At 42.9% G+C, this 24,291-nt stretch overlaps 1 protein-coding gene across 2 annotated transcripts in view; it reads right to left on the bottom strand.

Annotated features, from left to right (window-relative positions):
* LOC110521283 (protein inscuteable homolog) overlaps positions 1-24,291 on the bottom strand; it is a 78,064-nt gene that overhangs the window by 32,933 nt on the left and 20,840 nt on the right. The window contains exons 1-2 of one of the 2 annotated variants that reach the window (XM_036969430.1): positions 7,977-8,120; positions 4,044-4,444 (exon numbers count right to left, since the gene is read on the bottom strand). In XM_036969430.1, the coding sequence (XP_036825325.1) occupies positions 4,044-4,426 (383 nt within the window). In that variant the 5' untranslated portion in view covers positions 4,427-4,444; positions 7,977-8,120. Of the gene's footprint in view, positions 1-4,043; positions 4,445-7,976; positions 8,121-24,291 lie in introns of those variants that run through there. The other variant, XM_021598740.2, reaches the window with a different exon arrangement.

The following is a 24,291-nucleotide window of genomic DNA, read 5'->3' as shown; positions in this document are numbered from 1 at the left end:
ATGCCTCACTCCCCCTTAAAACCCTCTTAGGCCAAGACCCCCTAGATACCTACTGCAGCCCTCATCCTCCACATATAACACCTGTTCTGCCAGTCACATTCTGTTAAAGGTCCCCAATGCACACACCTCTCTGGGTCACTCCTCTTTTTCAGTTTGCTGCAGCTAGCGATTGGAACGAGCTGTAAAAAACACTCAAACTGGACAGTTTCATCAATTCAATTCAATGGGCTTTATCCCCATCTCTTCATTCAAAGGCTCAATCATTGACACTCTTACTGACACTTGTGGCTGCTTCACGTGATGTACTGTTGTCTCTACCTTCTTGCCCTTTGTGCTGTTGTCTGTGCCCAATAATGTTTGTACCATGTTTTGTGCTGCTACCATGTTGTGCTTCTACCGTGTTGTTGTCATTTTGTGTTTCTACCATGCTGTGTTGTCATGTGTTGCTGCCATGCTGTGTTGTTGTCTTAACTATCTCTTTATGTAGTGTTGTGGCGTCTCTCTTGTCGTGATGTGTGTTATGTCCTGCATTCTTATTTTTAATCCCAACCCCCATCCCTGCAAGAGGCCTTTTGCCTTTTGGTAGGCCGTCACTGTAAATAAGAATTTGTTCTTAACTGACTTGCCTAGTTAAATAAAGGTTAAATCAAATAAAATCTCTAAAGCGCACACACACACACACACACACAAATACACCCACACCCACACATCTGGCTGGAACCTGAGACAGAGGGTGACCGACCAAATCGTTTGCATGCAGGAATAATATCCTCTGTTAATTTATAGGTTAAAGATGGAATCGGGATTATGGGAAATGGCACCACTGTCCGCCCCAGCACCTTTTGTTATTGTTTTTGTTTTATGGAAGAAGGGAAGGTGTGTCGAGCGGCGTGGTAATTATTATACATGGTTTTTTGCGGTACATATTCTTCTGTTCTATCACACGCGCAATGATGCCAGGTGGAAAAAAACTGGGTTTGTTGTTTGCAGTAACTTTGTTGTGATATCCCAAACAGACGTGTCGGCTTCACCATTAAGGAGTCTCTAATGTCTAGATGCAGATGTTTGTGATATCCCAAACAGGCTTCACCATTAAGGAGTCCAGCTCTAATGTCTAGATGCAGATGTTTGTGATATCCCAAACAGGCTTCACCATTAAGGAGTCCAGCTCTAATGTCTAGATGCAGATGTTTGTGATATCCCAAACAGACGTGTCGGCTTCACCATTAAGGAGTCCAGCCCGCCTCCCGGGTGGCGCAGTGGTTAAGGGCGCTGTACTGCAGCGCCAGCTGTGCCATCAGAGTCCCTGGGTTCGCGCCCAGGCTCTGTCGTAACCGGCCGCGACCGGGAGGTCCGTGGGGCGACGCACAATTGGCCTAGCGTCGTCCGGGTTAGGGAGGGATTGGTCGGTAGGGATCTCCTTGTCTCATCGCGCACCAGCGACTCCTGTGGCGGGCCGGGTGCAGTGCGTGCTAGCCAAGGTTGCCAGGTGCACGGTGTAGCCTCTGACACATTGGTGCGGCTGGCTGGTGTAGCCTCTGACACATTGGTGCGGCTGGCTCGCATCCCGGGTTGGATGCGTGCTGTGTTAAGAAGCAGTACGGCTGGTTGGTTGTGTATCGGAGGATGCATGACATTCAGCCTTCGTCTCTCCCGAGCCTGTACGGGAGTTGTAGCAATGAGACAACAATTGGATACCATGAAATTGGGGAGAAAAAAGGGGTACAATTAAAAAAAAACCAAAAAAAGGAGACCAGCTCTAATGTCTAGATGCAGATGTTTGTGATATCCGCTTATGTGTATGTCCTTTTTTCATGATGTGCCATGTGCTTGTTCTTTGTTTGAAAAAGGATTGTGCATGTCTCGTTGTGCACGCCTGGTCTTGTGCCATATGTTGGAATCTTCAGTTCACAAAACAGACCTCGCAGTGTGTTTGTGTGCATGGGCGGATTGAGTCTATTTCTACACTGTGTGTGTCTGGGCAACTGAAACACTCCCACCCTGATTGCAGGCAGAGCCACGTTACTAACAGTGGCAGGGCCGGGGTGCATTACCTCTCAAACCCAGGCAAAGACAGCGAAATGACACCATATCAAATCAAACTGTATTTGTCACATGCACCGAATACAACAAGTGTAGACCTTACTGTGAAATGCTTACTTACAAGCACCAAATAAACTAAAGTAAAAAATAGTAGCACAAAAACATAACAATAACGAGGGTCACTGGGTCACACAATTGTCACTCTGACAATTTTATGGGCTTTCCTCTGACACCGCCTATTATATAGGTCCTGGATGGCAGGAAGCTTGGCCCCAGTGATGTACTGGGCCGTACGCACCACCCTTTGTAGCGCCTTACGGTCAGATCCCGAGCAGTTACCATACCAGGCGGTGATGCAACCGGTCAGTATGCTCTCGATGGTGCAGCTGTAGATCTTTTTGAGGATCTTGGGACCCATGCCAAATCTTTTCAGTCTCCTGAAGGGGAAAAGGTTTTGTCGTGCCCTCTTCATGACTGTCTTGGTGTGTTTGGACCATGATAGTTCGTTGGTGATGTGGACACCAAGGACCTTGAAACTCTCGACCCGTTCCACTACAGCCCCGTTAAGGTTAATGGGGGCCTGTCCGGCCCGCCTTTTCCTGTAGTCCACGAATGCCACTACTACCACTGTGTACCTTTTTCCTCACTCGAAGAGAAGTGCCCTCACATCAAAATCTCTATATTGTCACCATTAAAGCACATTATCAACAGGAGAAAAGGAAAAATACAATGGCTGTGTTCCGAATGGCAACTTATTCCCTACACACAGTGCTTTCAGAAAGTATTCACACCCCTTGACTTTTTCCACATTTTGTTGTGTTACAGCCTGAATTTCAAAAAAAATGTCACTGGCATACACACAATACCCCATAACGTCAAAGTGGAATTATGTTTTTTGAATTTTGTACATATGAATTACAATTGAGAAGCTAACATCTCTTGAGTCCTTAAGTATTCCATCCTTGTTATGGCAAGCCTAAACAAGTTCAGTAGTAAAAATGTTTTTAAAGATATACTGTGCAGAAATCGCTCCTCCTTTTCCTGGTTGATAAAACTAATTGTTTGCCTAATTTCAGTTTGTGACAAAATAAGACCGTTTAGTGTAGAGAATCAGTGTACCATCGAAGCCGCTGTGAAATATATTTCCCATAACCAAAAATATTAGAATTGACTGAGTGAAAAAAAGGAAGCCTGCAAATAATAAAAATATTCCAAAACATGCATAGTTTGCAACAAGGCACTAAAATAATACTCCAAAAATGTGGAATAGCAATTTTGTCCTGAATATAAAGTGTTATGTTTGGGGCAAATCCAATACAACACATTACTGAGTACAGCTCTCCATATTTTCAAGCATAGTGGTGGCTGCATCATGTTATAGGTATGCTTGTAATCGTTAAGGACTGGGGAGTTTATCAGAATAAAAAAGATACCGAATGGAGTTAAGCAACAGGAAAAATCTTAGAGGTTAATTCTGCTTAACACCAGACACTGGGAGATGAATTCAGCTTTCAGCAGGACAATTACCTAAAACAAGGTTTCCCAAACTTGGTTAACTTTCACTATGGGGTATTGTGTGTAGATGGGTGATGGGAAAATGTTTTATTTAATCCATTTTGAATTCAGGCTGTAACACAACAAAATGTGTAATATGTCAAGGGGTGTGAATACTTTCTGAAGGCACTGTAGTGTACTACTTTTTACCAGGGCCCCTAGGGAAGAGAGTGCCATTTGGTACATGGCCTGTGTGTTTTTAGACCCATTTGCAGATGAAAGGCTGAGGTTATTTCTTAGCAGCAGCAGTATTATTAGTAGCATCAGTGTACACAACATTATTGTGCCCTTGTGCAGCCTGTTTGTTTGTGAATGAATGTGTAGATCCATGTGTGCTTGAATGTGTGTGTCTGTCTCATGGGAACGTGATGGGAGGATGACACTCCCATAGCTACAGAATAATATTTTTATGTCATATCGGTATAGTGCAAGTTGGGTGCACTTACCTCATTGGAGAAGATGAAACAGAGCTACTGTGTCTGGAGCTCTGAGGACTAGCCATTCTGGAGCTCTGAGGACTAGCCATGCTTGAGCTCTGAGGACTAGCCATCCTGGAGCTCTGACGACTTGCAATTCTTGAGCTCTGAGGACTAGCCATTCTTGAGCTCTGAGGACTAGCCATCCTTGAGCTCTGAGGACTATCCATTCTGGAGCTCTGAGGACTAGCCATCCTGGAGCTCTGACGACTTGCAATTCTTGAGCTCTGAGGACTAGCCATTCTGGAGCTCTGAGGACTAGCCATCCTGGAGCTCTGAGGACTAGCCATCCTGGAGCTCTGAGGACTAGCCATCCTGGAGCTCTGATGACTAGCCATTCTATCTGTGTCCATACCACTTCAGCACAGCACCTGCAATAAAAAACATTAAATATGATCATTATTATACAAACCATAAGCACACATTGTTTTCTCTCTATTCCACCAGATAGTAATGTAGAGTGAGTAACACACAATTTATCGCAACATTTATTCGCTTGACAATTTTATACTTTATTAGAATCCTAAATCAAACTTTTTAATGGAAAGACCTGGACACTTAACGTGATCATACACAGACAGATGCGCACGAGCTGACACACACACACACTGCCTCTCTGCAGTGTAGCTTGCCATGGCACCGCATCCACTACAATCGCTCCTTATTGATCTACACCCAAGCCTTCTATTCTTGTCTTGTCTTTTTTCTCTCAGAGTAATTCAATTATCAATAAAGCCCCGGTTTTGAATTGCTACAGGCCCCATTGTGCCAGTGGAGTAATATTTCTTATCTTCTAATTTATTGGCTGGCTGCCAGCCAGTGACTCTCCACTTTGAGCCAAAGCAACGGAGCTAGCGCTTAAGTGCCTGCAACTTTATTCGGCATTTTTATTGATGTATCCCATTTAGATTAGTCAATTTTTAAACCCTGTCAAGATGAGGGGGGGGGGGGGCAGGTCTCATATTGTAATCCATTTAGTTAATGACATCCTGCTGTGGAATGATGACAGATGTCATGTTTACTGTGAGACTATGATTAGCACATATAGTAGCTACATATGATACCCATAGCCACAACTTCTCTGGCCCAGTGACATGGAACAGGCTTAGCTGCAGTGGTTTGCCTTATTAAATGGTGAGAGAGTGTTATTGAATCAATAGATGTTACTAACATAAAGTATAAAAGAGCAGGGCTGTAAACCGTTTATTAAATCCCCATCTGTTCCCATCACATGAGCATACACTGTACAAAACACACAGCTCATCACATGAGCATACACTGTACAAAACACACAGCTCATCACATGAGCATACACTGTACAAAACACACAGCTCATCACATGAGCATACACTGTACAAAACACACAGCTCATCACATGAGCATACACTGTACAAAACACACAGCTCATCACATGAGCATACACTGTACAAAACACACAGCTCATCACATGAGCATACGCTGTACAAAACACACAGCTCATCACATGAGCATACACTGTACAAAACACACAGCTCATCACATGAGCATACACTGTACAAAACACACAGCTCATCACATGAGCATACACTGTACAAAACACACAGCTCATCACATGAGCATACACTGTACAAAACACACAGCTCATCACATGAGCATACACTGTACAAAACACACAGCTCATCACATGAGCATACACTGTACAAAACACATAGCTCATCACATGAGCATACACTGTACAAAACACATAGCTCATCACATGAGCATACACTGTACAAAACACACAGCTCACCTGGTATTCCTTTAGCATGTGTGAAATGGCAAATAGGCAAATTAGTGTGTCCAGATTGAATGGGGTGGAGGCTATTGAACAATGTCATTGTTGCCATTGTGCTGACATTGGTGTAGAGAAAATTATGTCAAATTGTGTTATTCACAAGAGAATTACGGAAATCTACTAAAAGAAGGGGGACTATGTGGAGGAAAGAGGCATGGGGGGATGGGTGAGTAAGGGGGGGACTGTGTGGATGTAAGAGGCATGGGGAGGGGATGGGATGGGTGAGTAAGAGGGTGGAAAAAGTGAGAGCTGTTTCGCTGCAGTCTAAGCACCTAAGAGATAGCAAATCTGATAGTGTCACGGTGCCAAATGAATATGCAGTCAATACCACAACCCTATGATGACGAGACAAAGATCTTGCTCTAGTTGTGTAATCGCTAAAATGAATATTGCACAAGTCATTTTACAGAGTAACAGAAAATAATAGAATGGAATTCACAATATACTGGACATATTAAATCAATTAAACTCACACAATGTTGATATTACATACAGACAATTTCCCTTTGGCAATACTTAAGCAACATCTGTTATCCAATCGAAAAAAGGACTGGAACCATTGTACTATTGATGCAGGTGGCCATGAAAATCAAAAAACAAAGACATTCCATTTAAATAGACAAGTCGCCTCCTTAAAAACACTCTTCTGCATTATCAAACAAATTGAGGGGAGGAGTCTAATGTGTCCGATTTAATCAATCCAGTCACATCTCTCATGGTGCACATGTAGGTGACAAGTCAAGCGCTGTCATACTGAAAGTGATCTCTTTGGTCTCCATGATCTCCAATGATGCGTGAGGAAGTGTCAAACGTTTATGGCTGAGGCTGTAGTCAATTTCCCACAAAGCATTTCACTACACCACAAGCATTTCACTACACCACAAGCATTTCACTACACCCGCAATAACATCTGCTAAATATGTGACCAATAAAATGTGATTTGATTTTAATTTCATGGCCTTGGATTATACATTTTCTGCACTCCTTAAAAGGACTTAGTAACTATGTAACTATGTAATAACTGTTATAACACAGTAACATTCAAAAGTACCTATATTCAAGTTCTTGTTGAATAATCCTTCTAAGCGTGACTCTTTCTTTTAAAGAAATCCAACTTAAAAAATGACTTTCAGTTAATATACTTGTAAACAACATAAGTGATTGTATAAACATAAAGACGTATTGAGCGATGATGCTGAAGATGGTAGCATACCGTTAACGTGTTACCACAGTCGCCGGGTTGTTACTTGCACATCATGCTACTACTAGAACATGTCGTTGTTCTGACATATAGGCATTTTACTGATTGCAAATGAAAGTGACAAATCTTGCTCCCTGGGATGGTCAGTTCTTTTCAAGTCTAGAAGGAAATCTGAATGCCCCAATGTCTTTCTGCAATGGAGAAAGTGGTTGGCTTAGGTGCAGAAACAAAGGACACTTCTGTTTTAGCCATGTTACGTGGGATAAAATAACCGCCAAGTGGGTTTTGTGTCTAAGGACTGCAGAGGGAAATCACTCTGGTGTGCACTTTAATTTATTGCGGCACTTTGTGTGATGTCTTATGTAGTATCCATCCCTCGTACATGAGATCCATCTAGCTAATTCACAACAACATATTCAAGTACCTTAACAGTATGGGGTAGCAAACCATGTGACATACACTGCACAAAAGGTTACAACCTAACTGTAAGTGTATTTTGATTACCATAGAAATCCTGAATGTCGGCCATTTAAAAACTGAGCTACCTTACAATTGACACACACACACAGTCATTGCTATTTTCCTTTATTTTGTGAAAGATAGCGTAAACATTGTCTGTGGTCTTAGTAATTGCAGAGTCAGTTAAAAATACATGTTCAGGACTTTTTAATGCATTGTGGGGGAACATTCAGCCCTTTTCAGTCTCTGCGTGAAACCACTGACTGGATTCAGCAATCGGGGTCCTAAAAAACAAGCCAAAAGCACAAAGCATAATACAGCCTTATAGCCTCCTTATTAGGTTGCCGAAGGAAATAAAATCGCATATAACTAAAAAGGAACTGCACACACACAACGTGCAGTTTAAGAAGAAATAAACCAACCTACTTACCATCTAATAAAATAACCCTGATTCAACGTTTTTGTTGTGACTGTCGAAGTTCAGAGTGGTGCAAGACAAAGTTCTCAAACCGATCCCTCACAGTCCTGTTTTCCCTTGTGAGAGTGGGTTCCCAGTATCTAACTAAAGCAGCTATCTGCCCTCCCTGGACTTTAAATAGACCTGATATGCACAGTATGAGTTGACCGGTCAGCATACTGTCTTGCCAGTCATCTCATTGAGCTGTGAGAGGAGGTTCACAGGAGGAAACCGTAGTCACAACCTCCGCCATAGGCCTGTCATGGGGAGGGGAAGGCCTGGGAAGGATTACTGGGTGGGTGGTGGGAACATGACGGAACCTTGCTCTGCTCTAGTCTAGACGCAGTGGGCTGTCTCAATGTGTGCTCTGTCCTCTGAGACCCACAGGCAGCGCTAACAGAGCCTGGTCACAGTGCCAGAGGCAGCTATCAAAAAGCATAGCATGCTATCAACAAAAGCTAGCAATGCTGGAACAGACTACTGAAGTGCTATGGGAGGTTTAGTGATAGCCACTGCCCACCATGCTGGTGTTTGTGTCTCAATGCTAAAGGTGAATTTAGCCATAATGACAAAGGTACAGTATTTGGTCAATGCTAATCTCGGTTAACTCAGAACTAAAGTCTTGTGTAATAGGTCAGATGTTCTAATAAGTTCTGGGTCCATACGTTTTAAGAGAACAAGGATCGAAGCTGGAACGAAGAACTCCACCTTTTCTCTTTGCAAGTTTGAAAGATGCTAACACCTGCGAAATCGTGATTGGTCCAAATAACCAGTGACGAAAAACCCAACCACTGGAATTAATTTGGCTGATCTCACGCATCCCCCGTTGTGTCATGGCAGATCTATGGTACCATTTATGTTTACGTAGTCTGTCTACGAAAGATTAGGCAAATGCTAACATAATTAAAGGTAGACTGAGCGATGCGAAGTCAACAGAATTTTGGACCGATTTCAACAACAGCTACGAGCCTAGAAGCCAGAGACTAAATGTTGCTGTTCTGGTCCCGTAGCTACCACGTTGTTGAAGCATGAAGCTCGACCATGTACAGATACTGTGTGAGAGCAAAGTATTGCATCGCACTCATCTCAATATCTGCGGTGCGGCCCGTGGCAACCGTCATAATGCTGAGTCTACAATGACATTATACTGACAGAACCTTGCAATAACTCCACCGGTGGAAACTGTGTGAAAAGAACCAAGACAGCATATTTAAAAAATAGCTATGCTAGAGGTGGCTAAGCAGATTAACACCAAATAGTAAACAACCAAATAATCAGTGGGCTAGCTTGTAGGCTAAAGAACCTGCCTAGGTTTAAGAATGTTGCAAAGATCTACAGGTTCTTTCCAGAATAAAAAAAATCCTCTCCAGCAGATATATCAAGTAAGTCTAAAAGTGGTGCATTACCCAGATAACAGTAGCAGTGGTATTTTAGGTTTGAGTTATCTTATGGCTTGCCAATGCTAACAGAGGAGGGAAATTGCTTCTATTAGGCCCATGGACTGGGTTAACTGCTGGCTAATTTTGAGCAAATGATGTGTATGAAATCACGTAGCATAAGTATTATGCTATCTGTAACATAACTGTATCTTCAGACTACAGGTAGTGATTTTACGTTTGATACCGGAGCTCCGAGACATGCACCGAAATTGCTAAGCAGTTTAATTCAAAGCGGTGTGCCGATGCCTGTATCACTTTATCAGAAGCATGTGATCAATGATATCCGAAGCTTTGAGTCATCGAACTACCACCTGATTGGTTTGGTATTGATTTCGGTATAAGACAAAAAAGGCTACTCTGCGCACACGCTACAGCGTGTGGGACGTCATCTATGATAATTTGGCTGCTCTAAATTATTTTGACCACAAGGTGCCACTGCTGTACACTGTGTTGGTCAAAGCCTTGTGTAATTAACTTATTTCTGACACAATTGGCTGGAAAGCCTCAGTGCTTCAGGACTCTTAATTTCCCCATCACCGACTACAGGTTTTGGGCACAATTATAGAAATGTCTGTCACATTTGAATAATCAGACACTGATAATCAAAGTAAACACATACCTTAGTATAATTGACCACATCCCAAACAGTTCTTTAAAACAGCATGGTTTTCAAACACACACACACACACACACACACACACACACACACACACACACACACACACACACACACACACACACACACACACACACACACACACACACACACACACACGCACCAGGTATAAGAGTTCTCCTCTACACAGGTCTAAGGGGTGATTTGATCGTTTTTGAATATCCGCCTTAATAAGGGTCCTAGGGGAAACACTGACCAAAACTATGATTCCTACCGTGTCACATGATGATATTGCAGATATTACATAGCAGTCGAACATTCCACAGCTTTTGTGTCCAGGAGGAGCCATAGGGATAACTAGCATAGCTAACTAGTTTACATATCACCATAGAAGTAAGCGAGTGAGAACAAGTATGTGAATGAGACGTTAAAGAAAAAGTACCACAATATTTCAGCTAAGGACAATCTCTATAGTCTGTTTGTGCTTAAACTGTGTTTTCGTAAGAAATGGACACATGGGAACGGAGCTAACCTGTCCACTCAAGCTTCACTTGTTTAGTTGAAATACCTCCCGATTCATCATGCAAGAGTTTACTAAGAAGCTTCGCATTTAGAAGTGGGAAGCTATGATGTTGTTGGAGCTCAACTCTGGTAGTTGGGATTGCACCACATTCGCACCAGTAGAAAATACTGGGTATAAGAGGCAGCTTAAGTGCAACAGGGATATTTATGTTGTGTTGCTCTGTGCTATTATGTTCATATATGTTAAACTTCACTTTTAGAGTGGTTCTCAAACACACCAATCAAACAAATATTTAAGCAGCACTCTTTTCAAATACAGGAAATACTTTTTATCTTCCAGCCCTGGGACTACTGTCAGAGCCGCCAGTCAGCCAGGAGCCGTTACATCAGCCCTGGTACTACTGTCAGAGCCGTCAGTCAGCCAGGAACCGTTACATCAGCCCTGGTACTACTGTCAGAGCCGTCAGTCAGCCAGGAACCGTTACATCAGCCCTGGTACTACTGTCAGAGCCGTCAGTCAGCCAGGAACCGTTACATCAGCCCTGGTACTACTGTCAGAGCCGTCAGTCAGCCAGGAACCGTTACATCAGCCCTGGTACTACTGTCAGAGCCGTCAGTCAGCCAGGAACCGTTACATCAGCCCTGGGACTACTGTCAGAGCCGTCAGTCAGCCAGGAGCCGTTACATCAGCCCTGGTACTACTGTCAGAGCCGTCAGTCAGCCAGGAACCGTTACATCAGCCTTGGTACTACTGTCAGAGCCGTCAGTCAGCCAGGAACCGTTACATCAGCCCTGGTACTACTGTCAGAGCCGTCAGTCAGCCAGGAGCCGTTACATCAGCCCTGGTACTACTGTCAGAGCCGTCAGTCAGCCAGGAGCCGTTACATCAGCCCTGGTACTACTGTCAGAGCCGTCAGTCAGCCAGGAACCGTTACACCAGCCCTGGGACTACTGTCAGAGCCGTCAGTCAGCCAGGAGCCGTTACATCAGCCCTGGTACTACTGTCAGAGCCGTCAGTCAGCCAGGAGCCGTTACATCAGCCCTGGACTACTGTTGAAAATTAGACGACTGAGTAACTCTGGCACATTTACGTAAATGTGCATTGTCCCTGTCAACTAAACCTAATAAAGTACAGTAAAGTAAATAAAGTTGAACTGAACTTCGAGAGAAGTTCTCCAACACTTGTAATTAAAAAGTTGTGCAATGAGAATCAGTTGTGTACATTCAACGTGTCTCCCTATTTTCTATTAGGGTGTCTAAATGTGGCTTTGTGTTGAAATAGCAACACTGCCATGTTTTATTAATTCTCACACCTCCCACACGAGGCCTTTAAATTGGTCCATCAAAACAATATAGCCTTCAAAATTCAGCTCAATCATTTTAGACAGAGCAGTCAAACAGAGTAACCACGGGAAGGAGTGACAGCTCCCAGTCAGCCTAGCTTCATGTAATCAGCTTTTCAGGTGAAAAGCTACTTTTTTACTGTTACGCCAGTGTTACACTAGAGACATTGTGTTTCCATAGCTATAGTGATGACAGTGAGGACTTGTGAACAGCAGAATCAACAACCTCTGCATAATGGAAACATTTTCTTTGTGAGAAGGTGTTAAAGTACCAGGGGCCTGGCTTTGGCCCCAGGTGTGAGAAGGTGTTAAAGTACCAGGGGCCTGGCTTTGGCCCCAGGTGAGAGCAGGTCTGCCGGAGCCATGTGAGACACCGATGCCAGCCCATGTAGATGGAAAAAGAAAAGTCTGAGCCTTTTGGGTAAAACACAAAAAATTCTGTAGGAGATGAACACCATTCAATTCATAATTTTACCTGACGCCTAAGAGGTTTATGAAATCTTCGATGGTATTCAAATACGGTCGAATTGAAAAGTATTTGAAGTGAATGTAAAGGGTAAGGGTTACAGCCTGATATCATCTCATGTTCACGGTATTTTTACAAAGTACCTTATAGTCCTGGAAGTGCACCTTTTAAAATGCCAATATCCACTATCAAACAATAACTTGATACAATAGCTATTATAGTTCAGGTCCTACAGCACGAACCACAGAAAGTCTCACTGGGCAGCTAATGACACAAAAAGGTGTCAAACGGGATGCTGATGTGAGAGGCAGAGACACTTGCGGCGCAATGCTGGGAATGAGTGGGTGGGAGAATGCACTGGAGTTGAGGGTTGGCCTGTTTTTGGGGGGTGAAGTTGCTGTTATCGAAAGTCGCTGATTCCTGTGGAGCTAAGGGGACAGGCGAGGGCGGAGGGGAGGGAAGAAGGACCTGTGCCAAGTGAGTCACTGTATACAGTGTCAGGGCTAATTAGGGCCTCCTACTATGAGAGTTCCATCTCCACAGCACGGAGGGGAGGGGGTCACCCAGAGCCAGGTAGAGGCCAACTCTTAGTGCGCTCTCTCTCTCCGAGGGAGACTTACAGATATAGGGATGAAGGAAAGAGAGAGAGAGGGGAGAAGAGATGGTGAAAGGATGGAAATACACAGAGCAGAAGAGAAAGGGAGGACACAGCAGAGGGAAAATCAGGAGGTGTACTAAGAAAGAAAGACTGAGAGAGGGAGAGTGTATGAAGAGGAAGAGAGTGAATGTCAGGACGACACAGAATGGAAAGGTTTAGGTAGTATATAGTGAACCAAGTTTCATTGGTGACATCATAAGAAAACTAGAGCTTATAGGGGGAGCATATTGGGACATCGATGAGGTAAGGTATATGAGTCCCTCTCTGCCTCACTTAAGTGGTCCATTGTGGAATGAAACAGAGGAAGAGTCTGAGCCTGCCATCAGACAAAGAAAAAGGTGGATGTCTGACACGTTAAGTGTGCCTGTCTATCTATAGCTGACAGAACTTTACTCCTGTCGCTCCTTTCATTTCCGTCTTTCCTCATCTCATCATATTGTGTGAATCTCCATTGTCTCATCAACTTGGTCTCATGACCTTACATGGCTGCATCTGATATCTCATATTCGTCTCACTCTGAAGCAGTCTCTCTTTACCTGCATAATCCTGTTTCTCCATTTCATTTGTTTAAAGGTCCAGTCTCAGCCTGTTTTGGTGGGATGGAGTTTTGGCCTGCCTGGTGACATCACCAAGCAGTAAATTAGTTAATTGACCAATAAGAAAGAAATCCAAATCTCTCTGCCAATAACAGCTAGTTTTCAGTTTTCCCCACCCACTCAGACGACTCACACAGTCCTCACAAAAGTATTGCTTGGGAAAAAGCCATTTTTGTTTATTTTTGACCATTTTAATTGAAAACAATTACAGGTACATAATTGTTAGCCAGAAATTATTTGAAATTGAGATAAAAACGGCTGCATTTGCAAATTGTAAATATACAGTGCCTTTGGAAAGTATTCAACCGCTTTGACTTTTTCCAAGTTTTGTTGCGTTACAAAGTGGGATTAAAATGGACTGAATTGTCATTTGGTCAATGATCTACACAAAATACTCCAATGTCAAAGGGGAATAAACTTTTTTTCGTTTTCTAAATGTATGAAAAATAAAACACTAATATATATTGATTAGTTATGTATTCAGTCAATTCATGTTAGAAACACCTTTGACAGCAATTACAGCTGAGTCTTTTTGGGTAAGTCTTTAAGTCTTTGCACACCTGGGGCCTCATTTATCAATCATGCATAAAATCTGTGCGTAAACCATTTATTGCAATCATTTCCATGCAAACGGGAGATTTATCAATATGAACGTTTGGCATTTGTTTCCTTCTTAATGCGTTTGAGACAGTCAGTTGTATTGTGACAAGGTAGGGGTGGTATACAGAAGATAGCCCTAAAACCAAGTCCATATTATGGCAAGAACAGCTCAAATAAGCAAAGGAAAACGACAGTCCATCATTACTTTAAGACAGTGGTCACCAACCGGTCGATCGCGATCTCCAAGGCATTTCTAGTCGATCGCCGAACATTTCTGTAAAAAACCCAACGATAAAGCCTTGTTTCCCCCCAAAAAAAATATTAGTCTCGGGCTGTTGGTGGTATGTGTAGCCAAATCAGCCAAATCAGCTCCCCAGCGCGCCGGGTAGGAAAACTGTTGCCATTGAATACTGTGAGATTTCAAAACCATGACTAGAGAGAGACTATCAACTAATAAAGCAAAGAGCTGCTGTTTTTATGAGTTCATGTTTAAGTTCTTACTCAGCACTGTCAACACTTTGTATTCAACACTTTTATAAGACATAAAATGCGCGTTCTTCCTATTTCCACTCAGCGCTACAGCAAGCAGTGAAGCAGTAATGAATGAGGAGGAACGTGTTTATATAGGCCTGCGTTGTTACTATTATTAGCGACGTGGGTCTTTTTTAATATAGAGGAATATTTCACTTTCTCTGTTCATAGGAGTAACAGCATGAATTTGTTCATGAGGCAAAAATAATGCGGTGCCATCAGCTGGAAGACGATGTCCCTTTTTGGTAAGTGTCAGTGGAGGAAAGAGAGAGAGTGGAGGCATGTAGAGAGATGGACCCTCAGTCTGCTGCTCTCTCCCTCCCCTGGAACTGACCATCAGATGCAGGCACCATCTGCCCAGTAAAATAAAAAGCAAATCATTTAAATATATTCTCACTCAGCTGTGACTCACAAGTAATACAACAATGGATCGATTACCGGTGTGATAATATAGCCTACCTCAAATGTTTAAATATATATTTTTTTTTAATTCCCGAACAACAATGCATTGGCAGGTAAATTCAAGCAAAGCCAGTATGCGGTGATAATGTATCGGTCCTCTAGCTTACTGTACATACCTCATTGCTACAGAACTGTTTTTAACTGGTTAATGTTACATAGGCTTACGTTTCTTAAGTCATGTTAATAAAGAATCAGAGTGGTAGATCTCAGCATTTTGACTCAGAAAGTGATCTTGACTCAGAAAAGGTTGGTGACCACTGCTTTAAGACATGAAGGTCAGTCAATCTGGAAAATGTCAAAAACGTAAAAAGTTTCTTCAAGTGCCATCGCAAAAACCATCAAGCGCTATGATGAAACTGGCTCTCATGAGGACCGCCACAGGAAAGAGTGATCTCTGCTGCAGAGGATAAATTCATTAGAGTTAACTGCACCTCAGATTGCAGGCCAAATAAAAGTAACTTCTGACACATCTGAACATCAACTGTTCAAAGGAGACTGCATGAATCAGGCCTTCGTGGGATCGAATTGCTGCAAAGAAACACTACTGGGACATCAATAAGAAGAAGATACTTGCTAGGACCAAGAAACACAAGCTTTGGACATTAGACCGGTGACAATCTGTCCTTTAGTCTGATGTGTCCAAATTTCAGATGTTTGGTTCCAACCGCCGTGTCTTTGTGAGACGCAGAGTAGGTGAACGGATGATCTCCTCATGTGTGGTTCCCACCGTGAAGCATGAAGGAGGAGATGTGATGGTGTGGGGGTGCTTTGCTGGTGACACTGTCTGTGATTTATTTACAATTCAAGTCACACTTAACCAGCATGGCTACCCCAGCATTCTGCAGCAAAACACCATCCCATCTGGTTTGCGCTTCAAATCAAATTATATTAGTCACATGCACCGAATACAACAGGTGTAGACCTTACAGTGAAATGCTTACTTACGAGCCCCTAACCGATAGTGCAGTTTAAAAAAAATATGGATAAGAATAAGAGATAAAAGTAACAAATAATTGAAGAGGAGCAGTAAAAAATAACAATATATACAGGGGAGTGCTGGTACAAAGTCAATGTGTGGGGGCACCGGTTAGTTGAGGTAGTATGTACATGTAGGTAGAGTTCATTAAAGTGACTATGCATAAATGACAACAGAGAGTGGCAGTGGTGTGGGGGGGGGGCACAATGTGAATAGTCTGGGCAGCCATTTGAATAGATGTTCAGGAGTCTTATGGCTTGGGGGGTAGAAGCTGTTTAGGAGCCTCTTGGACCTTGACTTGGCGCTCTGGGTACCGCTTGCCATGTGGTAGCAGAGAGAACAGTCTATGACTTGGGTGGCTGGAGTCTTTGACAATTTTCAGGGCCTTCCTCTGACACCGCCTGGTAAAGAGATCCTGGATGGCAGGAAGCTTGGCCCTATTGATGTACTGGGCCGTTTGCACTACCCTCTGTAGTGCCTTGCGGTCGGAGGCCGAGCAGTTGCCATTCCAGGCAGTGATGCAACCAGTCAGCATGCTCTCGATGGTGCAGCTGTAGAACCTTTTGAGGATCTGAGGACCCATGCCAAATCTTTTCAGTCTCCTGAGGGGGAATAGGTTTGTCGTGCCCTCTTCACGACTGTCTTGGTGTGCTTGGACCATGATAGTTTGTTGGTGATGTGGACACCAAGGACCTTGAAGCTCTCAACCTGCTCCACTGCAGCCCCGTCGATGAGAATGGGGGCGTGCTCAGTCCTCTTTTTCCTTTAGTCCACAATCATTTCCTTTGTCTTGATCACGATGAGGGAGAGGTTATTTTCCTGGCACCACATGGCCAGGAATGAGTGAACAGGGAGTACAGGAGTACAGGAGGGGGCTGAGCACGCACCCCTCAATGGGTTCCCAGATACGAAATACGAACTATGTGAACAGAAAAGGCTTTATGTGCCAGTGATAGGTTATGTGATGTGCAAAATACGTTGCTAAATGTGGTGGAAAGGTAGCCAGGTGGAACTCACGACTCGTTTATTCTGCAGAACAGCAATGTTGACCTATATGCCTACAGGAGGGAGCTGTTGAGGATGAAGGGCTTATTGGTGAATGTTGCCTACACATTTGAAGTACATTTGCCATTGCTGAAGCAACTTGAATTGTCCCAATGGTCCTCTCTTTGTAGCTATTTCACTGGTCAAGCCACAACAGAGTGAGCCACATAAAAACCTTTTGGTGGTACTCAATCTCTGACACAAGCACCTCTAGCACTGTTGTAAATTCCCCACGGGCTTTAAAGGGATGATTTTGACCATATATAGTTAATTAGGGGCGTTTCGAAATGCGAACAGCCAAGGTCGGCACAAGCACTCTGAGAACGATTGGTATTTATCAATGGTTATCTTCTACCGGTGTGTGTACGGCACTAGTAGGATTGTTTGATAAATCACACATTTTTTTATCCGTACAACCATTCTAAATTCTGTTCGTAAGTAGTATTTTAGAATAGTTTAGACATATTGATATATGAGGCCCTTGGATTATACAATATTTGCCAATCATAATTTTTTTAATTCTTCAAGTTAGTTGTTGATGATTGCTAGACAGCCATTTTCAAGTCTTGCCATAGATTTTCAAGACAATTAAAGTAAAAAACTGTAACTAAGCCACTCAGGAACATTCAATGTCATCTTGGTTAGCAACTCCAGTGTAGATTTGACCTAGTGTTTTAGGTCATTGTCCTGCAGAAACATGAATTAGTCTTCCAGTGTCTGTTGGAAAGCAGACTGAACCAGGTTTTCCTCTGGGATTTTACCTGTGCTTATCTCTATTCCATTTATTTTAATCCTAAAACATGCATACACAAACACACAGGCTGCACAAGGGCACAATAATGTTGTGTACACTGATGCTACTAATAATACTGCTGCTGCTAAGAAATAACCTCAGCCTTTCATCTGCAAATGGGTCTAAAAACACTTGGCCCATGTACCAAATGGCACCCTCTTCCCTAGGGGCCCTAGTAAAAAGTAGTACACTACAGTGCCTTCAGAAAGTATTCACACCCCTTGACATATTACACATTTTGTTGTGTTACAGCCTGAATTCAAAATGGAATTAAATCAATTATTTCCCATCACCCATCTACACACAATACCCCATAGTGAAAGTTAACCAAGTTTGTGAAACCTTGTTTTAGGTAATTGTCCTGCTGAAAGCTGAATTCATCTCACAGTGTCTGGTGTAAAGCAGAATGAACCTCTAAGATTTTTCCTGTTGCTTAACTCCATTCGTTAAAAAAAAAATAAAATCCTCTTAAATTCCACAGTCCGTGCCGATGACAAGCATACCTATAACACGAGTGGAACTCGGTGATGTGTTGGATTTGGCCCAAAACACAATGCTTTGCCTTCAGGACAAAAAGTACATTTCTTTGACACATTCTTTGCCGTATTACTTTCGTGCCTTTTTGCAACCAGGATTCATATTCTGGACAGGCTTCTTTACTCACTGTCGTTTAGGTTAGTATTGTGGAGTAGCTACAGTGTTGTTGATCCATCCTCAGTTTTCTCCTATCACAGCCATTAAATACTGTAACTGTTTTAAAATTACTATTGGCCTCATGATGAAATCCCTGAGTGGTTTCCTTCCTCTCCGGCAACTGATTTAGGAAGGACGCCTGTATCTTTTGAAGTGATTGGGCGATACACCACCCAAAGCCTAAATAATAACTTCACCATGCTCAAAGGGATATTCAATGTCTGTTTTTTTTAAACCTATTTACCAATCAGTGCCCGTCTTTGTGAGGCATTGGAAAACCTCTCCGGGTTTTGTGGTTGAATAAGGGCTTGAAAAAAATAATGTTAACCACTATAATTGCAGTCCATGCAACTTGTGTGCTTTGTTAAGCACATTTGTTACTACTGAACTTATTTAGGCTTTCTATAACAAAGGGCTTGAATACTTATTGACTCATTCCATTTAAGCTTTTCATTTTTAATTAATTTGTACACTTTTCTAAAAACTAAATTCTGCTTTGACGTTCTGGATATTGTGTTTAGATTAGTGACACAATCTCAATGTAATGAATTTTAAAATCAGGCTGTAACTACAACAAAATGTGGAAAAAGTCAATACATATTTTTTTTAAAGTCAATAATGAATACTTTCTGAAGGCACTGTATATTTTCAAGGCATTTTCAGATTTTATTGGACAGGGTGAGAGAGAGAGGGACTGTGGGGAAAGATAGACAGAGGTTGCATCAAAGGCTAGTAGGCCGACACTGTAGACATGTGTACCGAGAGCAGCATTACTGCTATACCAGCCAGACCACTCTCCTTCAGTTCTGAAATCTATTTAACATGACTTTCTCTGCAATTTTTTGGGACTCCACTGCCCTGAATAGCTTTCTCTTTTGCAATATGGGAAAACTTTTTTTTTTCTAGCCTTTCGAGTGTGGCAAAGTCATACCACACACACAGACATACACATATACATTCATGCTACACACACACACATCACAACTGCTGCTACCAGACTCTTATTTACTATTGCTAATACTAAACAATTGACTTGCTCCCTAATACTCCTTTCCCTGATAAATGTGTAAATATTGGACTACGAATTGTGTCTTCCTGTATTATACTTATGCTAAAATGTTTATTCTATTCTACTGAGCCACTTACTTTATGTTCATCTTCTTGTCTTTTCTTATTTCTTATTGTTGTTGCATTGTCCAGAAGTAACCTGCAACTAAGCATTTAGTTTGGGCAGTGTATACCATATGTACTCTGTACATACGCCTAATAAAACGTGAAACGCACGGACTAGGGTTGGGCCGATATATGATTAAATCAAATATTGTGATATTTGACATTGACGAAATATGGTGAAATACAAGACGATACATTGTGATGTGCAAGACTGTACTCTATTTGAACTTTACAAATAAAAACTGTGCAGTTTTATCAGCTGGCTATATCAATATGTTGAAAATGAAGTCTAAATTAATGAACTAAAGCCTTGTTTTTTTTTCGCAGCGAAGATTATTTCATGAGAATGTACTATAATGTTCTTAATAAGCACAAACAATTCTACAGTCTGTAATGATTTTGTCATTCACACCGCAGAACAATTATATCAGATATGGCGATATTTGGAGTAGAATGTCATAGAAGAGGTCTCCCCAATCCTAACACGCACACACAGGGTCTGAGAGGCCCCTAATGTAAATACACACAGTAATGCAGCATTGGAGAGAGACCATGTAAAAACACACAGTAATGCAGCTTTGGAGAGAGACCATGTAAAAACACACAGTAATGCGGCTTTGGAGAGAGACCATGTAAAAACACACAGTAATGCGGCTTTGGAGAGAGACCATGTAAATACACACAGTAGTGCAGCTTTGGAGAGAGACCATGTAAAAACACACAGTAATGCGGCTTTGGAGAGAGACCATGTAAAAACACACAGTAATGCAGCTTTGGAGAGAGACGATGTAAAAACACAGTAATGCGGCTTTGGAGAGAGACGATGTAAAAACACACAGTAATGCAGCTTTGGAGAAAAAACATGTAAAAACACAGTCATGAGGCTTTGGAGAAAAAACATGTAAAAACACAGTCATGAGGCTTTGGAGAGAGACCCTCAGCTTGTTTCTTTCTTGCATGCCACAATAATCCCTAATTGCCCTCTGGAGCCTTGTCAGTCACCAGTTTGGGAGATGATGACTTGACTTTCCAGTCAGAGATTGATTTGACTAAATAAGAGGGCTTGATTGTAAGGCCAAGTCAGGCCGACGGTGGTCTACCAAAAACCATGTCAAGCATTTGGGCCTGGGAGCATTCTTTCCTTAAGCGTCATATCAGAGGACCAGCGGTCTGCTGTCTAGAGGGCTCTGTGCTCTCCCTCAGAGGACCAGTGGTCTGCTGTCTAGAGGGCTCTGTTCTCTCCCTCAGAGGACCAGTGGTCTGCTGTCTAGAGGGCTCTGTGCTCTCCCTCAGAGGACCAGTGGTCTGCTGTCTACAGGGCTCTGTTCTCTCCCTCAGAGGACCAGTGGTCTGCTGTCTAGAGGGCTCTGTTCTCTCCCTCAGAGGACCAGTGGTCTGCTGTCTAGAGGGCTCTGTTCTCTCCCTCAGAGGACCAGTGGTCTGCTGTCTAGAGTGCTCTGTTCTCTCCCTCAGAGGACCAGTGGTCTGCTGTCTAGAGGGCTCTGTGCTCTCCCTCAGAGGAACAGTGGTCTGCTGTCTACAGGGCTCTGTTCTCTCCCTCAGAGGACCAGTGGTCTGCTGTCTAGAGGGCTCTGTTCTCTCCCTCAGAGGACCAGTGGTCTGCTGTCTACAGGGCTCTGTTCTCTCCCTCAGAGGACCAGTGGTCTGCTGTCTAGAGGGCTCTGTTCTTTCCCTCAGAGGACCAGTGGTCTGCTGTCTAGAGGGCTCTGTTCTCTCCCTCAGAGGACCAGTGGTCTGCTGTCTAGAGGGCTCTGTTCTCTCCCTCAGAGGACCAGTGGTCTGCTGTCTAGAGGGCTCTGTTCTCTCCCTCAGAGGACCAATGGTCTGCTGTCTAGAGGGCTCTGTTCTCTCCCTCAGAGGACCAGTGGTCTGCTGTCTAGAGGGCTCTGTTCTCTCCCTCAGAGGACCAGTGGTCTGCTGTCTAGAGGGCTCTGTTCTCTCCCTCAGAGGACCAGTGGTCTGCTGTCTACAGGGCTCTGTTCTCTCCCTCAGAGGACCAGTGGTCTGCTGTCTAGAGGGCTCTGTTCTCTCCCTCAGAGGACCAGTGGTCTGCTGTCTAGAGGGCTCTGTTCTTTCCCTCAGAGGACCAGTGGTCTCATATTAACCCCCGGAAAATTAGATCAGGCTGAGTCAGGTTACACACACACACACACACACACACACACACACACACACACACACACACACACAGTACCAGTCAAAAGTACTGTAGAATAATAGTGAAGACCTCAAAATTATGAATTAATATGGAATCATTTTGTAACCAAAAAAGTGTTAAACAAATCAAAATATTTTTTAGATACTTCAAAGTAGCCACCCTTTGCCTTGATGACAGCTTTGCACACTCTTGGCATTATCTCAACCAGCTTCATGAGGTAGTCACCTGGAATGCATTTCAACTAACAGGTGTGTCTTGTTAAAAGTTAGTTTGTGGAATTTCATTCCTTCTTAATGCATTTGAGCCAATCAGCCCCATTTGGTAAAAGACCAAGTCCATTTATGACAAGAATAGCTCAAATAAGCAAAGAGAAACGACAGTCCATCATTACTTTAAGACATGAAGGTCAGTCAATCCGGAAAATGTCAAGAACTTTGAAAGTTTCTTCAAGTGCAGTCACAAAAACCCACAAGGGCTACGATGAAACTGCTCTCATGACGATTGCCACAGGAAGGGAAGACTCAGAGTTACCTCTGCTGCAGAGGATAAGTTCATTAGAGTTAACTGCACCTAAGAGTGCAGCCCAAATAAATGCTTCACAGATTTCAAGTAACAGACACATCTCAACATCAACTTTTCAGAGGAGACTGCATGAATCAGGCCTTTATGGTCGAATTGCTGTGAAGAAAACACTCCTAAAGGACACAAATAAGAAGAGACTTGCTTGGGCCAAGAAACATCAGCAATGGACATTAGACCGGTCTAATGAGTTCAAATGTGAGAGTTTTGGTTCCAACTGCTGTGTCTTTATGAGGCGCAGAGCAGGTGAACGGATGATCTTTGCATGTGTGGTTCCCACCGAGAAGCATTTGTTTTTCAACAGGACAATGACCCAAAACACACCTCCAAGGCTATTTAAGGGCTATTTGACGAAGGACAGTGATGGAGTGCTGCATCAGATGACCTGGCCTCCACAATCACCCGACCTCTACCCAATTGAGATGATTTGGGATGAGTTAGACTGCAGAGTGAAGGAAAAGCAGCCAACAAGTGCTCAGTGTATGTGGGAACTCCTTCAAAACTGTTGGAAAAGTAGTCCTCATGAAACTAGTTGAGAGAATGCCAAGATTGTGTAATGCAAGGCAAAGGATGGCTACTTCGAAGAATATAAAGTATATTTTGATTTTGTTTAACACTTTTTTTGGTTACTACCTGATTCCATATGTGTTATTTCATAGTTTTGATGTCTTCACTATTATTCTACAATGTAGATGATAGTAAAAAATAAAGAAAAAGCCTTGAGTGGGTAGGTTTGTCCAAACTTTTGACTGGTATTGTACATACACATACAAACATTAATACACGCACACGCTTGTACACACACACACACACACACTCTCAACACACAGGGGTGGCAGGGTAGCCTAGCGGTTAGAGCGTTGGGCTAGTAACCGAAAGTTTGCAAGTTTGACTCCCCGAGCTGACAAGATACAAATCTGTCGTACTGCCCATTGAAAATAAGAATGTGTTCTTAACTGACTTGCCTAGTAAAATAAGGCACATAAACACAAGTGCGCTCTGAGGTCAGCTGCTCTGTTAAATGTCATAACAAGCGTGGACAGATATGCTTAGAATGATTGAACCTCTGCTTCAAAGTGTGCATAATCTCCAAGGGTTTCCCAACCAGCTCAACTGCTTAGACACTAAGAGCCAACTATTCCCCCTTTTTTCCAAATCAAACCGGCTCCTAAATATCCCAATAGCTTTACCACAAGCCTGCTAAAACGAACACACTGTCATGTTAATGCTTTACTGTCTGTAATAAAAAATAGCAATAACTTTTTTCCCTTGACTTTATAAATAGTGGATGACAGAATTGCCATACCTCCCGAAAGATGTCCGGCAAGCCAAGAGAAATATCCAAATGCATTCTAAGATCCTCGTCCATCAACAATCGTGGGCTAAATACATAAACGTGACGAGTGAGAGAAGCCTCGGTTGAGACACACAGCTAAAAGAGGCCCCGGATGGTTCTAAGCGCCAGTCGCAGGGACACTAAGAAAGTCTGTCTGCCTCCCAAATGGCACCCTGTTCCGCATATAGTGCACTACTTTTGACCAGGGCCCATAGAGTTCTGGTATAAAAAAAAAGTGCACTATCTTCGCAATAGTGGCATTTTGGACACACTCTTAAGCTG

Source organism: Oncorhynchus mykiss, chromosome 30 (genome assembly GCF_013265735.2).
Source record: "Oncorhynchus mykiss isolate Arlee chromosome 30, USDA_OmykA_1.1, whole genome shotgun sequence".
In the NCBI taxonomy this organism is placed as follows: Eukaryota; Metazoa; Chordata; class Actinopteri; order Salmoniformes; family Salmonidae; genus Oncorhynchus; species Oncorhynchus mykiss.
This window is presented reverse-complemented; position numbering and strand designations above follow the sequence as displayed.